The sequence below is a fragment of the Lithobates pipiens genome, unplaced genomic scaffold (genome assembly GCF_037356315.1).
Source record: "Lithobates pipiens isolate NorthernLeopardFrog02 unplaced genomic scaffold, aLitPip1_a1.2 Scaffold_25, whole genome shotgun sequence".
Taxonomy (NCBI): Eukaryota; Metazoa; Chordata; class Amphibia; order Anura; family Ranidae; genus Lithobates; species Lithobates pipiens.
The window spans coordinates 175,486,157-175,504,339 of record NW_027507787.1 but is presented as its reverse complement, the minus strand read 5'-3'; the positions used below and the strand labels follow the sequence as shown (position 1 = coordinate 175,504,339).

General features: G+C 41.0%; 1 protein-coding gene across 1 annotated transcript in view; it reads left to right on the top strand.

Moving 5' to 3' along the window:
* The window catches only part of KIF11 (kinesin family member 11), a 54,842-nt gene extending 38,398 nt beyond the window's left edge, over positions 1 to 16,444 (top strand). The window contains exons 18-23 of the mRNA XM_077455216.1: positions 1,283 to 1,410; positions 2,284 to 2,563; positions 5,028 to 5,250; positions 8,218 to 8,372; positions 11,490 to 11,600; positions 16,072 to 16,444. Of these exons, the coding sequence (XP_077311342.1) occupies positions 1,283 to 1,410; positions 2,284 to 2,563; positions 5,028 to 5,250; positions 8,218 to 8,372; positions 11,490 to 11,600; positions 16,072 to 16,200 (1,026 nt within the window). The 3' untranslated portion in view covers positions 16,201 to 16,444. The remainder of the gene's footprint in view (positions 1 to 1,282; positions 1,411 to 2,283; positions 2,564 to 5,027; positions 5,251 to 8,217; positions 8,373 to 11,489; positions 11,601 to 16,071) is intronic.
* Positions 16,445 to 18,183: the final 1,739 nt, after the last annotated feature.

Genomic DNA, 18,183 nt, shown 5'->3' with positions numbered 1-18,183 from the left:
GTAAAAAATGAGTTTTTTTTTCAAAATTGTCACTCTATTTTTGTTTATAGCGAAAAAAATAAAAACCGCAGGGGTGATCAAATACCACCAAAAGAAAGCTCTATTTGTGGGGAAAAAGGGGCGTCAATTTTGTTTGGGAGCCACGTCGCACGACCGCGCAATTGTCAGTTAAAGCGACGCAGTGCCGAATCACAAAAAGTGGTCTGGTCTTTGACCAGCAAAATGGTCCGGTCTGCAAGTGGTTAAATACGCACTGTCCCTACCGCCCCTCCTTGCTTGCAGCCAATGGCATGAACCTCAGATCAAAAGCAGGAAGCACGCAGTGGGACATGTCTACCTAGCAGAGGGAGCAGTTTAGTAACAGTAAAATGTACATTTACCATATATAATTTTATAATGGTAAATCAAATGGTCATAATAATTCATTAATATGATTTTCCTAATGCAGCGAATATTGGGATACAATATTACATACTAACTGTTATCTAGAGCATAGCAGCTTTATCAGAGTAGAGACTTTCTGCCGTTTGATTCAAAGCGTGATTTGTATGGTGCGCACAGTATATTGTCTCCTAGTTTACACTGCTCCTTGTTTTAGAACTCTCTTGCTGTGTTGCATTTATTAATCTTCCTATGAGTCTTATCTATATCAAATGAAGGTGGGTTTTTAGCCTTCATTTTCTTTAAAGGGATTGTAAAGGTTTTGTTTTTATCACAAAGGTGTTATACTTGCCTGCTCTGTGCAAGGGTTTTGCACAGAGCAGCCCCGATCCTCCTCCGCATTGTTTCCCCCTATGCTAAGCTGCTTTTCATGGGGGCACTCAAGCGGATGCGCTGCTGCGTCCATCGACCCCCACGAATCCCGTGTCACTGAATTCGATTGATGGCAGTGAGAGACAATGGCTCCTGCTGCTATCAATCTATCCAATGAAGACAGGAGACATCAGCTGGAGCAGCTGGCCTCATGCTCGCCGCTGGAACGATTGGGCTTAGGTAAGTAAAGAGGGGGTCTCTGGGGGGTAGCTGCACCATAGAATGCATCAAGGTGAAAAACCTCGAGACTTTATAACTCCTATAACAGTTTTTGAGATAAATAATCTATAAGATTCCTCTAATTTGTTTTATTCAGGACAGTATGCACACTCAACTAGTGCAGGTAACAGCTTTCATTTCTGTCTAGATGTCTGAAAGGAAACTTTATGCTGCTTGATTTGATACGCTAGTAGTTGATCGCCTCTCATTTTTATGTTTATAGACTTTATTTTTTTATTTTTATACGCAGGAAGTAAATAAGCTTATAAGTTCCATGCAAAATCAGTTGAACCTATTTGCTCACACCTTCCAAGGACTTCTGAATAAAGAAGAGCAGTTGCAAAGAACTACAGGCTTACTGCGGGAAGATATGGATAAGTAAGTTTTTGGGGGGGCTTTTTCTTTGTTGTTTTTACATACTCAATTAAGCTAAATTTGAATATATGTAAATTGTTTCAAGAAAAAATGGCCGCTCACTGGAAAAGAATGGTTGAATGAATTTGTAAGATTGTAGCTTTTCTAAAAATCGATTTTATTGTTGACTCTAGTGCATGAATAAGCTGCATTGTGATGACTTTTGATTGGACAGCAGTGAAGGTGTTCACTAGTGGAAAACATTAGCACTTCTGCATTTTTACCAAACCTCATGTTAACTACTTTTTAAAGTATTACTAAACCCACAACCGTAAAGTCAGTCTATATATGCAGTAAAGCATGCTTGTTATACTTGCCGTGTAACCGAAGGGATTAATCCTCTACATTGTGTAAAAAGGCTGTTTGATCCTGATTTCTCCAGTTCTTCCCCATTTCCACAGCCCCCAATCCATCTGCTGATAGAACAGAGCCCTGGGGGCAAGCAGCACATACTCGGTTCAGTGTGTATCTCTAGAGAGATTTTTTTCTTTTTATTTGAGGGTGCATGTGATCAGCACTGACCGGTCAGGGGTCATTCAGTCTCATAGCACAGTCAGGAGAATTAATCACTCCTCCTATAAGCTTTACCCAGTGCTCTGCTGGACACTGATAGAAATCACAAGGTTTCTATATACTGCTGACGAGAAAATGTATTTAGCCGTTTATATTTATTGAAATTATTGCGTTGCCATGTTCGGTGTACCGAGAGTACAGATATAGTGAATGCAGGGTCCTGGGTTTAGTAACTCTTTATTGTAGAAACATGGAAACCATCTAAGAGCTGTACCTGTCTTGGGTCTACTTTCATTTGTTCATTTACCTTTGTTCTTCTTGCAGTGTTACATCTGAAGCCATTGAAAAAACCTCCATCCACCAAAATAAGTTTGTGGATCAGTGTGCAGACATAGAAGGTGAGATTCGGCAGCAGGCAGAATCGAACATAAGCCGTGTAGAGGAGTCCAGCAAACAGTGTGAGAAGCTCCAGTCAAGTATTAATGCTATATCACACGACACAGAAGATTGGTGCAAGGTTACCACCAAGAAAATCGCCTCTGCCGCTGAACAACAGGAAGTCTATTTCCAGCTCGCCAAGATACAGCTTCAAGGTTTCCAAAAGGTATGTTTTTGTATCAAAACCTTAGAATATTTATTGGTTGTATGTCAGAGAACTATGTTCAGTCATAGCTAACTTCTTTTAAATTCAACTGATTTAGTTACACTTAGTACACTGGGGTAATCCGTGCCCACCTTTCCGATTCCCTGTCCCTTTAAGTGTTTACATTGGACAGGGAACAGAAGAGCATGTTGGACATGGCCTAGAAATCTGGCCCCTGGTTAGAAAAAACCCCCAGAAGGGCTAGTGGGGTATATTTACTAAAGCTGGTGCACTCGGAATCTGGTGCAACTGTGCATGGTTCCAAAGAAAATTAATTACTTCTTACACTGACTGGAGCCCAACTTAACAAAAAGAGTGTTTTGGGACTTCAAATGAGGTATGTGGGATCACACCTCTCCATCCCTATCTATATGCAAGAAAAAGAGGGCTTGGGGCTTTAAATGAGGTAGGTCTAGCATGGCTAAAAGATGAGTCAATGTAAGAAGACATGTTTTATTCTATACATTAAACATGACCTAGAAAAATAAGTACATGCATGGTAAATAAGCACATCAATCGCATATTAACCAGATATTCATAAAAACAATCATAGCAACCTAGAGATGACGTATTGAGGTATAAGATAGTTGTCAATCATAAAGAATCTCTTGAAAAGCAACATGGTGGGTTAACTTGGGAGTGGATGAAATAAAACAATCTAAAAAGAAAATGGTGCATCAAAATTGGCCTGATGCACATTTCGTGGTTTCCTACCACATCAGGAGCGAGTGCACCAATGTCTGTAAAAAAAAAAAGCATAAATAAAATATGGTGCAATGTTACACCCAAACACGAGGGAGACTATATGTGTAAAGGAGGGGAGAAATGCACTCATCCCACGAAGTACGTACATGTCAAGTAAGTCTAAACTATGTGTACATGAAAGCTGCTTAAAATGTCTTATACCTCAACATCTCTAAGTTGCTATGATTGTTTTTATGAATATCTGGTTAATAATATGTGATCAACATGCTTGTTTACCATGCATGTACCAATTTTGCTATGTCATGTTTTTAATGTATTGAATAAAACATGTCTTCTTACATGGACTCATCTTTTAGCCGTGCTAGACCTACCTCATTCAAAGTCCCAAACCCCTCTAACTGTCATTTAACAGAGCACATAAGGACCAGCAGAGTGGTACACCAGGTGAAGTGGCTCAAGTATTGAGATCCTAATGCACATATAAAAAACAAACACAAGAGGGCGCCTCCATCTAGGCATATCGATTTATTAAAGTATAAGACAAAAAAAAATGCACTCACTAGATAAGTGGATCAAGGCTTGTCATAAACCCATATAGACCTCCATAGGATCACTGTGAGGCTGCAGAGCTCTGCAGGCATGTGGCTACTTGAAGCAGAGTTCTTGATGGAATTAGAGCTGTCACATATGCAACAGCGGCTTCCAGATGTGGCAAGATGGCTGCGGCTCCGAACAGCGCCTCTGATGGGTGATAGACAGGAAGTGGAGGAGATGTGGCTACTCTACTTCAACTAGCCACATGCCTCACGATCCTATGGAGGTCTATGACCAGCCTTGATCCACTTTTATCTAGTAAGTGCTTTTTTTTTTTCTATTTTTTTTTTTTTTTTTTTTTTCATAAATCGCTACACCTTGATGGAGGCGCTCTCTTGTGTTTGGCTACCATGCACAGTTGAAAACAATCAGCTTCTAAATACAGCTTGTTCAATTAAGCTTTGGCAATAAAACCTGGAAGCTAATTGGTTTCTATGCAGAAGTGAGCCTGATTTTGCACTCTCTAACTTTTAGTAAATGAACCCCAGTGTCTGCAGGCTTTTGTTCACTTTAGAACTGCTTTTTAAAAAAAATTATTTAATATAAATAAAAAAAAAAAAAAAATGTTTTTATTTTTTTCCAATAAGCCCCTGTTCACACTGGCGATTTGTCATGCAGTTTGACAGGTCCAAATGTTACGACAAATTGTTAGCAATGTTCAAATCAGTGCGACGCTGACTTTGCGCTGTGGCACCGATTTGAAAAAAGTTCCTGCACTATTTTTTCTGATTTTCAGGTGTGACTTGCATAGACATCTGTGCATGACGTTGCAAAGATGTCAGCCAAAGTCGCACCAACACGCAACTTTGAAAGTGCGATTTTAAAGTCTGATTCGGCGTGAACAGGGGGCTAAAAGTCTATGGGATGAAACCAGGTCAACTGCACCTGTCAGAATTCTGAATGTTCTCAGTAGTGCCTCAAATGGATGTCAAAAGCAAACTTAATTTGGCAATCAAAGCTGATGACACAATACAAAAGATCTAGTGCACGCCATACAGTAAGGTAAGGTACAGTAAAATGTTCCTATATTATAATAGTAAGAGCGAGACAGAAATTTATATTTAATATTTTTAATTGCTCAAAACTGGGTATGGTGCTAAGATAGAACTGTTCTTGTAATGTGTAGGATGTGGGAAGCTTCTGCGGATCCTCGACTGAGAGTTTTAAGAGTATGGTGAAGCAGCAGCACCTGTTGGCGGAGAAGGATTTATCAAAATTCATGGAACGAGTTAATGATGACAAGCAGACAATTGTGGAGCAGAAACTGGAACTTTGTGAACAAGCACAGGATGGCCTAAGTAAAGTTCACTCCTACCTTACACAAGAGCTCAGGAACGATATTCCCACTGGTGAGATTATTTATTATCATTCTTTAATTCTTTTTAAATTATTTTGGCATTAATATTTTTGTATCTTTATTTTGCTTGGCCTGCAGTTCTGTCTGTGTGTGCATCTTTTAGAAGCTGTTAGTTTGTTACACTTGATATGTAGATACTAGTTCTGATACCAAAATACTCCTAAAGGTAAGCTCCAGGCCAATTTTAAAGACCTGTAGTGTTACCGTAGTTATTGTAGCTCTGTGTGTGTGTGTATGTATGTATGTATATATATATATGTGTATGTGTGTGTGTATATATGTGTGTGTGTATATATATATATATATATATATATATATATATATATATATATATATATATATATATATATATATATATATATATATATACATATAATGTGTGTATATCTCTAATATATATCTCTATCTATATCATATATATCTATATCCCGAAGAAATCAGTGTTAACATATAATTATTGCAATTCATACACACTATTGCAATAATTGTGGTATGTTTTTTTGAGTTGGGGAGATTTATATAAAAAAATTTTTTTTATGTTAATGCACACATTTTATAGAGCTGTAACGTGGCATTTTATGCAGATTTTAAATATTTAGCATATTTTATGGTAAAATATGTACAGTATCTGATTAGCTTAACCCTGATTGTAAAGCAATTGTTATTTAAAAAAAAAAAAAAAGTCTACACTTGCCTGCTCTGTGCAATAGAATTGCACAGAGCAGCCCTGTTTCTTCTCTTCATGGGTTCCCCACTGCCACTCCTCTCTTGCTGGTGCCCCCCAATAGGAAGCCATAGGGGCACTCATGCGGGCTCGCTCCCAAGACCCACTGCTGCATCAATTAACACAGACAGTGGGACTTGACCCACTCCCTCCTCTCTGGAGTTGATTACATTAAGGTAAAAAAAAAAAACCTTAAGGCTTTAGCGTCACTTTAAATATCACTGCGGTGTATATTGCAGCAGCTGAGATAGTGAATATACGGTAGATCGCATAGTTTAGTTTCACAGCAGGAGTGTAGAGTGGGAATTGTTTCAAACCCCTATGGTTCACCTATGCAGTACTATTTGGCTTGCCAACTATTAGACAGAGCACTCCTTAGCTAGATAATGGTAGAATTTAGGCTAGTATAGAACAGGCATCTCCAAGCTTTCTAAACGGGGCTGGACTGTGTCCAGTGGGAGTAAACAATGACTGATCTTTGATATTAGAAGAAGTAGTTGGTGTCAGTGGGAGGCATAGTGCCCCGTTTTTGTTAGCGAAAGGAATAACGCCCCATGATGAGGATGCCTACTGTTGGTGTCAGCGGCAGAAATTATGCCCATTGTTGGTGTCAGTGGCAGGAATAAAACCTCATGGGGCAGATAGTCAAGCAAAGGGTCGTAGACCACTGGTATAGAAGGTGTAAGCACAACGCTGCACCTTTTCTGTGTCTGCAGATTTTTCTGCCATAAATGCCCATAAGCATATTAAGCAAACAGTGCTTTACCCATTGGTAATCTGTTTGCTGACCAACATGTACAGTATTTGGAAACTTTTGAGCTCAGCATTTGATTCAGCTTCCCCCCTAGCTAAAATATTAGACTCTGTTAATAAGGAATAAAAGAAAAAAAAAAACTATTGCCTGTGTGTCGCAATAGTGTAAGTCTTAGGTGTAAAATTTAAACCCAAATATTGTGTGACAAGACAAAGGCCACTTGTAGTAGGCGTGTAATATTTGGCAGGGCCAAGTTGGATTATAAATGGGGACTTTCTGTAAAGCTTGCATAAAAATGAGATCAATCCCATCTAAGGTGCATGAGCCTCCAAGATTTAGGCTACAGCTGGAGGGCACAGGCACACCATCCATCCACGCTGCTGGCAGACGCTTACTCTGAGACTGAGAGCTGTTGCAGCTGGGTAGGCCTGGGTGATGCACCAAGCGGTATCTGTTTATGACAGTGTGCGCCCAGGGATTAATGTCTGGAAAGAAAACCGTTTAGTTGTGGCCCTCCAACCACTGCTAAATGCTGGAGCCTCATGCACCGGGCCTGAATGCCCAGTGTGCATAAGGCATTAGACTGTTATTGCCACAGGTGTCCCCATTTGGTGACTATCTGTTCTGGTGACAATTTCAGATTTTTTTTTATTTCTGCTTTCCTTCAGTCCAAGTAACAGAGGTCACCAGGACAAAATTTTATATTTAAATATGCTTCAACTCTGAGGGCACTGCCCAGTCGGTGCAGTAACAATTCTTAAACAGAACAAGGGTGCACACACCGCTTCAGGCAAAAAGTGGACACACCTGATCCAAGGTGCTGATCCCAGCTCATCACCGTAGGTAATGTCAAGAAGAGAAGAAAAGATTGTTGTTAAGAAAAGATTGATCGCACACTTGAATCCAAAAGATGCTGTAGAATTTTTTTTATTGTCGTGAGCCAGACAAAATTGCAATGATGATCAGTTGACATGTTTCACACAAAAAGAACTGTGCTTGTTCACAAGCACCTGTGAACAAGCACAGTTGATTTTGTGTGAAACGCGTCAAATGATCATCGTTGCAATTTTGTCTGGCTCATGACAACAAAGAAAATTCTACAGCATCTTTTGGATTCAAGTGTGCGATCAATCTTTTCTTAACAATTAAGAGGTAGGCTCCTTGTCAGATGTGACTTGGCAAATGAAGGGTCAAGGTTCTGCACACCTGATCTTACAGGCACCTATTTTATTTTAGAATGGACAATGTGCCAGGAAAACAAAGCATTGTGCAGACTGGACTGTGCCTCTGGAGCTGCAATCCATTTAGGAAAGTGTGAAGACTTTGGGATGCCTGGCCTTGTGTAATACTAAAGTCTACTAAAAGACTACTAGTTCAATGAGCTGATCAGTATCGGACTTCAAACACTGAATCATCGTTCTTGCAGGAGGCTTGATGGACTGAGCAGTTTATGCACTGTTGACCAATTTATGTGATTCCAGGTACAACACCCCAGAGAAAGGAATACATTTACCCATCTTTGCTCATAAAGACTGCACCCAGGGAGGTTCTACTGGAACAGCATAAAAAGAAACGGGAGGAGAGTCAGGATGCAATCACCAGCGTGCTGTCCATAGCAGAGGAGCCCGTGGATCAGGTGAGTGGCTACATAACTACTAAGAGCCTCTTGGAAGCTGATATCAAGCTTAGACTATTGACTATATTAAAGTGGTAGTAAACTCCGCTTTGTGATAAAGCTTACCTGTAGGTAGAATGAATATCTCCTAAACGTGCACCATTTAGGAAATATTTGTTTGGCAGCCTGTGACACTGGCACATGCGCTGTGAAGTAAGGGCATACTTGTGCTGTTCCTTCAGAGCTCTGTGCCGTGGCTATGACATCACAGCCCAGCCATTCAAGCAGTCAGAGCCTGTGAACCTGGAAGGAAGAGAGGGTGAAGATGAAAGCCCTGTCAGCGTGCCACTGGAGGGCTTTACTTCAAGGTAAGTCCTTCATAATGTGCTAGTATGCATCGCCTTACATGGGTTTTTTTTTTTACTTTTTTAATTTCTTCAAAGCTTTAAACGCCTAGGTAGGGATATTTTGTCCACCTTGACCAAGTATTGGTGCTATTGCATTTTTCTAATGTTTTTTATTGATGTAACCGGGTTAGGACTGAGTTAAAGCGGCGTTCCAGCCTGTACAAATACCGTAGCTGCTGACTTGTAATAGGATACTTACCTGTCCAGGGTTCCCACTATGTCCATCAGCTTCATGTGCAGACGCTGGCATTGAAACTAAGGGAAACTGTCAGTGAAGCCTTCAGGCTTCACAACCGGTTTCCTACTGTGTATGTCGCGCTAGCTTGCCGTCTTCTGGGACACACACACAGGTCCCAGACGGCAGCAGGGAAGGAGGAGGTGCCCAAATTACTAGGGGAAGTGACGTATATCGCTGTGGTGGGGTACATGGGAAATGAGAATAACAATAGAAAACCAGGTAAAACAAACCCAGAAAAAACAAGTTGGCCAATAAGCTTTTAAGATGCATTAATTGACTAGATGACGTAAAGTCTTATATGTGGATGGAACTCCGCTTTAACTCATTAAAGGATAAGTTAACCTTTTTGTAACATGTTGCATCCATATTCAATGTGTAACATGTTTTCCGAACAGACCGGCCCCCTATTCCCAATCCACTTCTCCGATAGCTAGTGGGGTTAATCCCCGGTGGCTATCACAATTGAAAAGGAATGCGGCTGAGCGGGGTTCTGGGCCCATCACTCATTCACAGTCCTCTGTAAATGGAGAACTACAAGTCCCGTCATCCTTTGCAGCTGTCAGCTTGTAGTTTTTAACCATCTACCACAGCACTGTGGTAGTTCATTGAGTCTTCCTGTCAGATTGTATCCGCTTGCCTGTACGATGTACAGGCGCACAGATACACTGACAGGTCTGCAGGACACCAGCAATCTGCTGATCAATGGTGCAATGTGTTCATAGTCCAGAAACAAAAAAATATATTTTTATCTCCAAAAAGTAGGTAAACTTATCCTTTGAGTTAAAACTTTAGATGGTAGTCTATTTTTCACGTTTTTGTTGTTGTGTTTTTTTTTTATTTTTTTATGACTGGAACATTTAATATGGGTTGTGTAGATTTTAACTTTTTAGCTACTAGGTTTTTTTGTGATCTATTTTTATCCTCCAAAGTTCTGTTTGCTTTTTTGTATAGTTAACCATATGCTGGGTTTTGCAAGGAAATATGCAGAATAAGTAATGCAATGCAGAAGTCATTGTAGAGATACCCAGAGACCTTAATTCAGGCAACAATACATGTCAGAGTCGTAAACCAGGGTAGACAGAAGAATGTAAAGCATAACTCCATCTTGTATATCTTTAAAATTAAGTGTCATTGAAACAGTGGATTTGGGAAGGAGTGGAAAAAGGTATGTCAGAAGGACATGCTTCAGTCAATCAGTACTGTAATAGATATGTTTTTAGTATTGTTGTGGAAAGCCGGAGGGATCCAAGGAAAATGAGGATGGCCCAATAGAGGGTCAAGTTAAGAGCCACGTCTATGGAAAAATGGGAACACGGAAAAATGGCTGCTCAATAATGACTCAGCATTGCTCTCATGAGTCAGCAGTTCATGAATGGGGTGGAAGATCTAAATATGATCCAGTACAACCATATTCTAAGATGGGGAATCTGTTGTGATCATTGTGGATTATTTTTGCTTTTTATCTACTTTTTTGAAGATGCATGCTTAACTTACCGATGCAGGTGAACAGTGACCTCACTGTCCAGGTCATGTGATGGGGCTTAGGCCTGACGATTGGTTACTAGGGCTGGTCACTGACAGCAGATATTCTTGGCAGCTGCAAAAAAAGGGAGTGCAGGTAAAGTGAGTTTAAGGGAGCCCAGTCACTTTACCTTGCATGGGCAGCAAGATGACAGGGTCTCTCAAAGATTTGATTTGATAATATAAAGTAGGATCCCATGGCCCAGCTTTGTTGCCAGCTGCATGATGACACACAGGAGCCGGAGCTGTGAGATCACGTGACCAGACACCTTAAAAATAGGCATGTACCAACCTGCAGGCAAAAAAAGTGCTGAGGGAGGAACATTTTATAAGAATAATTATACCTAGGCCTTTCTTCCATTTTAACTGAAATGCATCTGTGTATGCTTTAAAACTTCAAGGGGTTGTAAAGGTAAATATTTTTTTCATCTTAATGTATTCCATGCATTAAGGTGAAAAAACATCTGCCAGTGCCTGCTCCTCCAGCACCCCACCCCCACCCCCCCCTGTTCGCCGCTCAGCCTGGCCGCTGATTGGCTAGAGGGGATGGATTGAAAGCAGCGCAGCCATTGGCTCGCGCTGCTGTCAATCACATCCAATGACGTGGCGCGCCGGGGGAGGAGCCAAGTGATACATTGAGCGACTATAGCCGCCGGCTGTATCACGGGAGCGTGGCTGCAAGTGCTTCTCACCATACGAGGGAGCTTGCATGAACGTGAGAAGTACTTGCGGGGGGAAGCCGAGACAGCCACCGAGGGACCCCAGAAGAGCAAGTTCAAGGCCACTCTTTGCAAAACGAGCTGCACAGTGGAGGTAAGTATAACATGTTTGTTAATTTATTTTTATTTAAATAACTTTACAACCCCTTTCAGACTTGTGAAGGAGTATTTTAATAATGTCAAACTTTGTACTAAGATTTTGATACTTAAACACAGGTTCACTTTCTCCATAATTTTTTTTTTTTTTGATCAGGATTCCCTGGAAGAAGAGCAAGTGACTGTTGATGACAGCATTATAAGTGAGAAATCCATTGTGGATGTGAATGTTCTCTGCCAAGGAAATGGTGGCGTTCCCTTTTTCCAGGTAAAGACAATTGCTCATTTCTAGCAGCATTTGAATGAGTCGGCCTAAACAAGATTGCAAGCATTGATTGTTGCTGTGGCCCACAGGATGGATGCTGCCGTCTGCTTGCCTCTATCCGGCCCTTAGGGCATTGTTTCCCTCTGATATGGGGCACTGTTCCTCCCACTAATACCAATGGTGGGTCATTGTTTACTTTCACTAATGCTTGGGGAATATTCTACCCTAAGTGGCCACAGTCCAGCTCCCCTTATGTCTGATAGACAGCAGAATGGCCCTTTAAAAACGTGAGGCCTCTGGTCTTATCTGAACTAAAATAGATTGTCCGACAAGATGTGCAAACATCACTGATCTACAGTATAGTGGCCAACTGACAATCTCCTCTCTTTATCAAGCTGACTGCAGGTAGAGGGAATCTGTACTTTGTGTATCATTATTACTCCTTTATCCGTGTCATCGATCATTTTAAATATAGGACTCCATGCAAGCCTTCCTGTCTGGCTTAAAATAATAAAAATTTGCACTAGCAGAGCACAGTTGAAGCTTATATTAAAGCAAATTGGCCATTCTTTCACTTGACCTTGAATGGATCCCATTCTACTTTTATCAACTAAGGCAGGCTCCTACATTGGAGACTGCTATTGTCTGATTCCTGGGTGCTATTTTATATTTTGTGCCATCCCAGAATAATCCCTGTCCCTGTGCAGGAATTAAAAAAAAAAAAAAAATTAACATTTATAATCTCCTAGATGGATACAGAATTGGTTCAATGCTGCATCTGCCCCCTGCAGCATCTGTCCCCTGCTGCCTCAAAGACTGAGAATTGAGCGATCAAAGACAGCTGATCGATTTGGATCTCAGCCTTCAGTGAGCAGAGTGGTGCCTGCCAGTCTCTGCCTTTCTGCTGTTTCCCTCCAGCACTCACTGGAGCACTGGGTGGTGGAAGGGGTGGGAGCGGCTGGCTCAGGCTATTGGTGGTGTGCTGCAAGGCTGACACTCAGGCGTCTGGGAGGATCCTGACATTAAAGCAGGTATCCTTTCAGAGTCTGGACCAGCTGAGTGATGTTGGCCAAGAGCGGAATCAAGTCCGCTGTCGGCTGAATATTGGTCATTACTAAATGCACTCCTGTGAGCCAAGAGCTTTGGCCCTACTTCTCCTTTTAAGGTATGTTGAGATTACAAGTGGAGTCTGTCACACTATGAAATGTAGTATTTAAAACGGTTTGCCAGTCCTGACTCCTGGGTCATGTAATCATGCTGGTGGATAGGTGTGGCAAGGATAGTTTAATGAAACCTAGAAAAAACAGAAAACCGCAGATGGTCTCTAATATCCAAGCATTTAAAGCGGTAGTAAACCCGCAAATTGTTTTTTTTTTTTTTTTTTTTTTAAACCTGCAAAGCAAAAGGCATAATGAGCTAGTATGCACCGCATACTAGCTCATTATGAAATACTTACCTTAGAACGAGGCCCCGACATCTGGCCCGATCCACGCCGAGGGAGCTGATATGCTCCCTCTGCGTTTCTTCCGGGTATCGCGGCTCCGGCGCTGTGAGTGGCCGGAGCCGCGATATCGTCACTCCCGCGCATGCGCGCCGGAGATTTCATTCCGGCCGGCCACTGCCGGATTTTCAGCCCGAAAATCCCCTTGTGCGAATGCGCCGCTGCAGTCAGCGGCGCATACAGAGGGGAATCTGTACGGTTTAGGAGATATTTTTTTTACCTACAGGTAAGCCTTATTATAGGCTTTCCTGTAGGTAAAAGTAAAAAATTCGAGTATACAACCACTTTAAACCAGCTGATGGTTTCCTGTATGTAGAAGGTGCCCGTAAACCCTAAAATTATTAATTATTGTGCTCGTTTGGCTAACTACGATTGAATCGGGCAGCATTATTTGTGTCTGGCAGGGTCTTTTTTTTTTTTTTTTCAGCCAAGACTTGAGCATTAACCACTTCGGACCCAGGCCAATTCTGACATTTCTCTCCTACATGTAAAATTCCAAATTTTTTTGCTAGAAAATTACATAGAACCCCCAAACATTATATATGTTTTTTTAGCAAAGACCCTAGAGAATACAATGGCGGTCATTGCAACTTTTTATCTCGCACGGTATTTGCACAGCAATTTTCCGAACGCGTTTTTTTCAGAAAAAAAACTGTTTCATGCTTAAAAAAAAAAACAGTATAGTTAGCCTAATTTTTTTGCATAATGTGAAAAAGGGGTGATACGCCGAGTAAATAGATACCCAACATGTCACGCTTCAAAATTGCACGCGCTCGTGGAATAGCGCCAAACTTTGGTATTTAATCCCCATAGGCAACGCTTTAATTTTTTTTACTGGTCACATATTTTGGGTTACAGAGGAGGTCTAGGGCTAGAATTATTGCTCTCGCTCTAACGTTCGCGGCGATACCTCACATGTGTGGTTTGAACACAGTTTTCATATGTGGGCGGGACTTACGTATGCGTTCGCTTCTGTGTGCGAGCTCACGGGGACAGGGGCGCTTTAAAAAAAAAAAATTTTTTTTATTGTTAATTTTATTTTTATTTTTTTAGTTTTACACTTAAAAAAATAAATAAAAAAAAATTGATGACTTTTATTCCTATTACAAGGAATGTAAACATCCCTTGTAATAGGAATATGGCACGATCGGACCTATTTACAGTGAAATATGGGGTCAATAAGACCCCATATCTCACCTCTAGGCTGGGAAGAATAAAAAAAAAAACGATCATGGCTTCCTAGCCAGATCGGCGCCGTTAATTTGAATACCGAGGCCGGGCGTGACGTCATAACATCGCGCCCGGCCTCCGAACGATCACAGAGACTCCGGGGACAATCTAGTCCACCGGAAATCTCTATGATCACTTGCTGGGGCCGGCGGATCCTGTGACCGACTCACAGATGGAAACGGTGAGTCGGTAGAAGCACCGGAGGGCGGCGGGAGCGCCCCCTCCCGCCGCCCGTAAGAACGATCAAGCGGCGAAACAGCCGCTATGATCGTTCTTATGGTGTAGGGAATCGCCGGCTGAAAACGGCAACATCTGAATGATGTCTGTGGCCTCAGGCATCATTTAGATATAACCAGCGAAACCCCATGACGTCAATAGACGTAGTGCGGGTCTCAAGTGGTTAATCTTGGTGATTCTAAACAATATCCTTAGGCTCCATGCACACTGAAGCTCAAAAAAGCTTTTTCTGGACGCCAGATTGCTGGCAGAAAACGCTGGTTGAAAAACCTGCTTTTAACAGCGTTTTATACTAGCGTTTATGAGCGTTTTACAGCGTTAGCGTTAATGGGCGTTTTTTATAAAAATACACAGAGGACATTCCAAAAATCCCACAATGCATTGAAAAATAGAATGCCGAACACTAATTAACGCATGTTTATGAGCGTTTAATAGCGTTTATCAGCGTTTGCCGTTTTTTGGCGGTGAAAAACTGCACTTTGAATGCAAATTTCTGGCGTCCAGAAAAAAGACCATAAACTCCACTGCTCATTAAAGCTAAAAAACGTCCATGTGTGCATGGATACATAGGCTAACATAGAGTGCAGTTTATGGGCTTTTAAAAAAAAACACCCAAACTCCAATAAACTGCAGTTTATGAGCTCCAGTGTGCATGGAGCCTTATTCTCCAAAAATAATCCATAAACATCCACAACTTAATTTCCTTGGAATTTGTTTAATTTTCATTCATTTGTTTCTTACTATGTTTTCTGCTTCCTTGCAATGTCCATCATGTGCTCCCAAACAACATATTTCCCTTTTTTAATTCCATTTGTTTGGAATGAGCAGTGCATGTTGGCTATAATCATGTCTACGGCTTCTGTGCATACTACAAATTCCATGATCTATAGTCCATCTTGGGAAAGATGAGGAGAGGGTGACTACATTCCTACATACAGTGGGACCTTGGAGAACGAACCTTGCCAATTAGAACCTTGCCCATAGACTTTAATGAAGTTGGCTCCACGTTGGATCCTTATCTTAATTTATGTGATTTGGATCCGACATTACAGGGAGGATTACCCAGGCATTCCCTGAAGTTGCCTCGCTTGTCTGGCAAAGTCGTGCCAACTTTTAGGTTGTGGCAGTGAGAACTGCTTCAAAAATATAAATATATATCTTTTTTTTTTTTTTTTTTGAGCCTAGTGTTGCTTTAAAAAGTATATGGTTTGATCTCACAAATTTGTGACACAACTATGACTCCTGTTTTGTAAGTACTATTGGGCTTAGTTTGCAGATAGATCAGGCATTTATTTGCCTAGGTTTTGTCTTCCACAAACACTGGCTAGTAGTCTAACTTCACAGAAGAATATTTGAATGTGTACGATTGTGGTAAAAATATTGGACTCCTTCAGCGCCCCAGACTGGTGTGGAAGGTTCGGTACGCTAAAATGCTATAGGATATGTTGGTGAGTAAAATTAAAAAGCTGACTTTTTTTTTTTTTTTTCAATCACTTTGTAAAATAGCAAAAGAAAGGACATAGGAAGGAAAAAGAGAACAAAGCAAATGGGAGCATCTTAGAAAGAACCAAAGTGTCAGAAGACGGAGAACCAGTAATTCCAAGATCCAAACTTCCTCTGAGGATCCAGAACTGAGAAATGGGACTTTCTGTGTAAATAGTGTATGAGATTCCCCGTGGAAGAATGTTCTATATATTTCAGTCTTTGTATGTGGTTGTTTCATATGCGGGTATTTTAGAACTTTGTTTGTTTTATATAACTGTCTTTTTTTTATATGTTTTAACATTAAACCTTCAAGCTTGTTCACTTTTGGCAGCTCAAACAGTTAAGCAATAAATAATTGTATTCTTAATAAGTAAGTAAAAAAGTCTTTCTTTTATCATGTGTACCACTTACTGTCTACATTTTTGTATGTTTAAAAGCCTACGCCGCCTTTTAGACCATGTTTCATGTTACACCTTTTATTTAGGATGCATCATGAATATCGTGAATTGCACAGCCCCTCCACTTACAAGCTTGTCCTTTTTATTTATTTTTTCAATCCCTGTTGGCCCCTGTCAGATTTCAAATCGGGGATGCTCTGCCCACACAGCCACATCATTCATTTACAGGAATCTCTGAATGAGAAAAACTACAAGTGCCATCTTCCTCCATGGAGGGACTGTAGATCTCAACGGAGCGCAAGTGTGGTGATATTACTGCACTTGTAGTCCATCAATGCTTTGTAGCCAAGATGGAGGAAGAGTCTGCAGGAGCCAGTGTTTCGCACCCGTGGTCAATTGATTGCAGTTACAATGCTTTGCAGGGTCCAATGCAAAAAAAAATAAAAAATAAACATTTCTCCTTTTTCAGCTTTTTGAAAAATGGGTGTTTTTTTATTTTTTGCAAAAGGTGGGCTTCTCTTTTTAACACATTCAAGGTGAAAACCAAGAAGCCTCCAACATTAGAAATACACTTACGCTAAACATGATTATACTGATGTTATGCTGGCTTTTGCTTTGGGCAACACACCTTACATACTGTATGTTAGTCCAAGGTACATCATGCTATTTTCAGGTTGGGATGGGGAGGACAATTTAATGCATCCTGTAACAAATCAGAGCACAGGGTGTAAATGTATTTGGGACACTAATTGCCAAGGAGTGCATTTTTTTTTTTGACAGAATTCATTACAGGTAAATTAACCATTAACTTGGAACAAGCATTACAGATCTTAAATTGTGACTTCTCTGCTATAGAATACACAAGTTAAACCATTTGCACAATCAGCCCTAAATTTTTAAAATCATGTGTAACTCACAGCACTTAAAGCGATAGTAAGCTCTGCATTTTGATTTTTACCTACATGTAAGCTCACCTGTAGGTAAAATTAATATCTCTTAAACAAGCACCGTTTAGAAGATAACCTAGCGAGCAGCAGGTGTTGACATCGCTGGTGCATGTGCTCTGAAGGAACGGTATACCCTTGCCGTTCCTTCAGAGCGCCATGCTGTAGCCCCCAGTGGCTTAGCCATTCAAGCGGCCGCATCCCCCCGAACCCAAAAGAAAGACCAGGGGAAGATGGAAGCCTCTGCAGCGGTTACAGCGCACTCCTGGAGGGCTTCGTTTCAAGGGAAGTCTTTCGTAATGTGCTAGTATGTGGTGCATATTAACACCTTATGACATTACCTTGCAGGAGGAAACTCCCTCCCCAAGTGTTTACTATCGCTTTAATAATCGATTCACAATCCTAATTTAAAAACTGCAGCGCTATCCCAACTTTCCAAAGGTCACTGTACTGAAAACAAAAATGTGTTAATGTGTAAACACACTTAAAGTCTTTGTTAAGGCAATATTATAAGACTTATATTATCTTAAAATTGATCACCATGGTCAAAGTGCCCCCCTCCATGATAGGCTGCCTGCTCTCCTCTCACCCCCTCCTTCCTCTGTCATCTCCCTCTCTGTCTGTCTCTGCGCCCCCCCTTGCTATTTTTGTAAATATATCATCTTAAAATTTGGCACTGCCAGCCTCTCTATTAGAGGCTGGCATAACACACTGTATGTTGTATTTAAAAGCAGGCAGTGTAAATACTGAATTTCAGCTGTCTTCGGGCCGGTCACATCACTCGCGCCTGC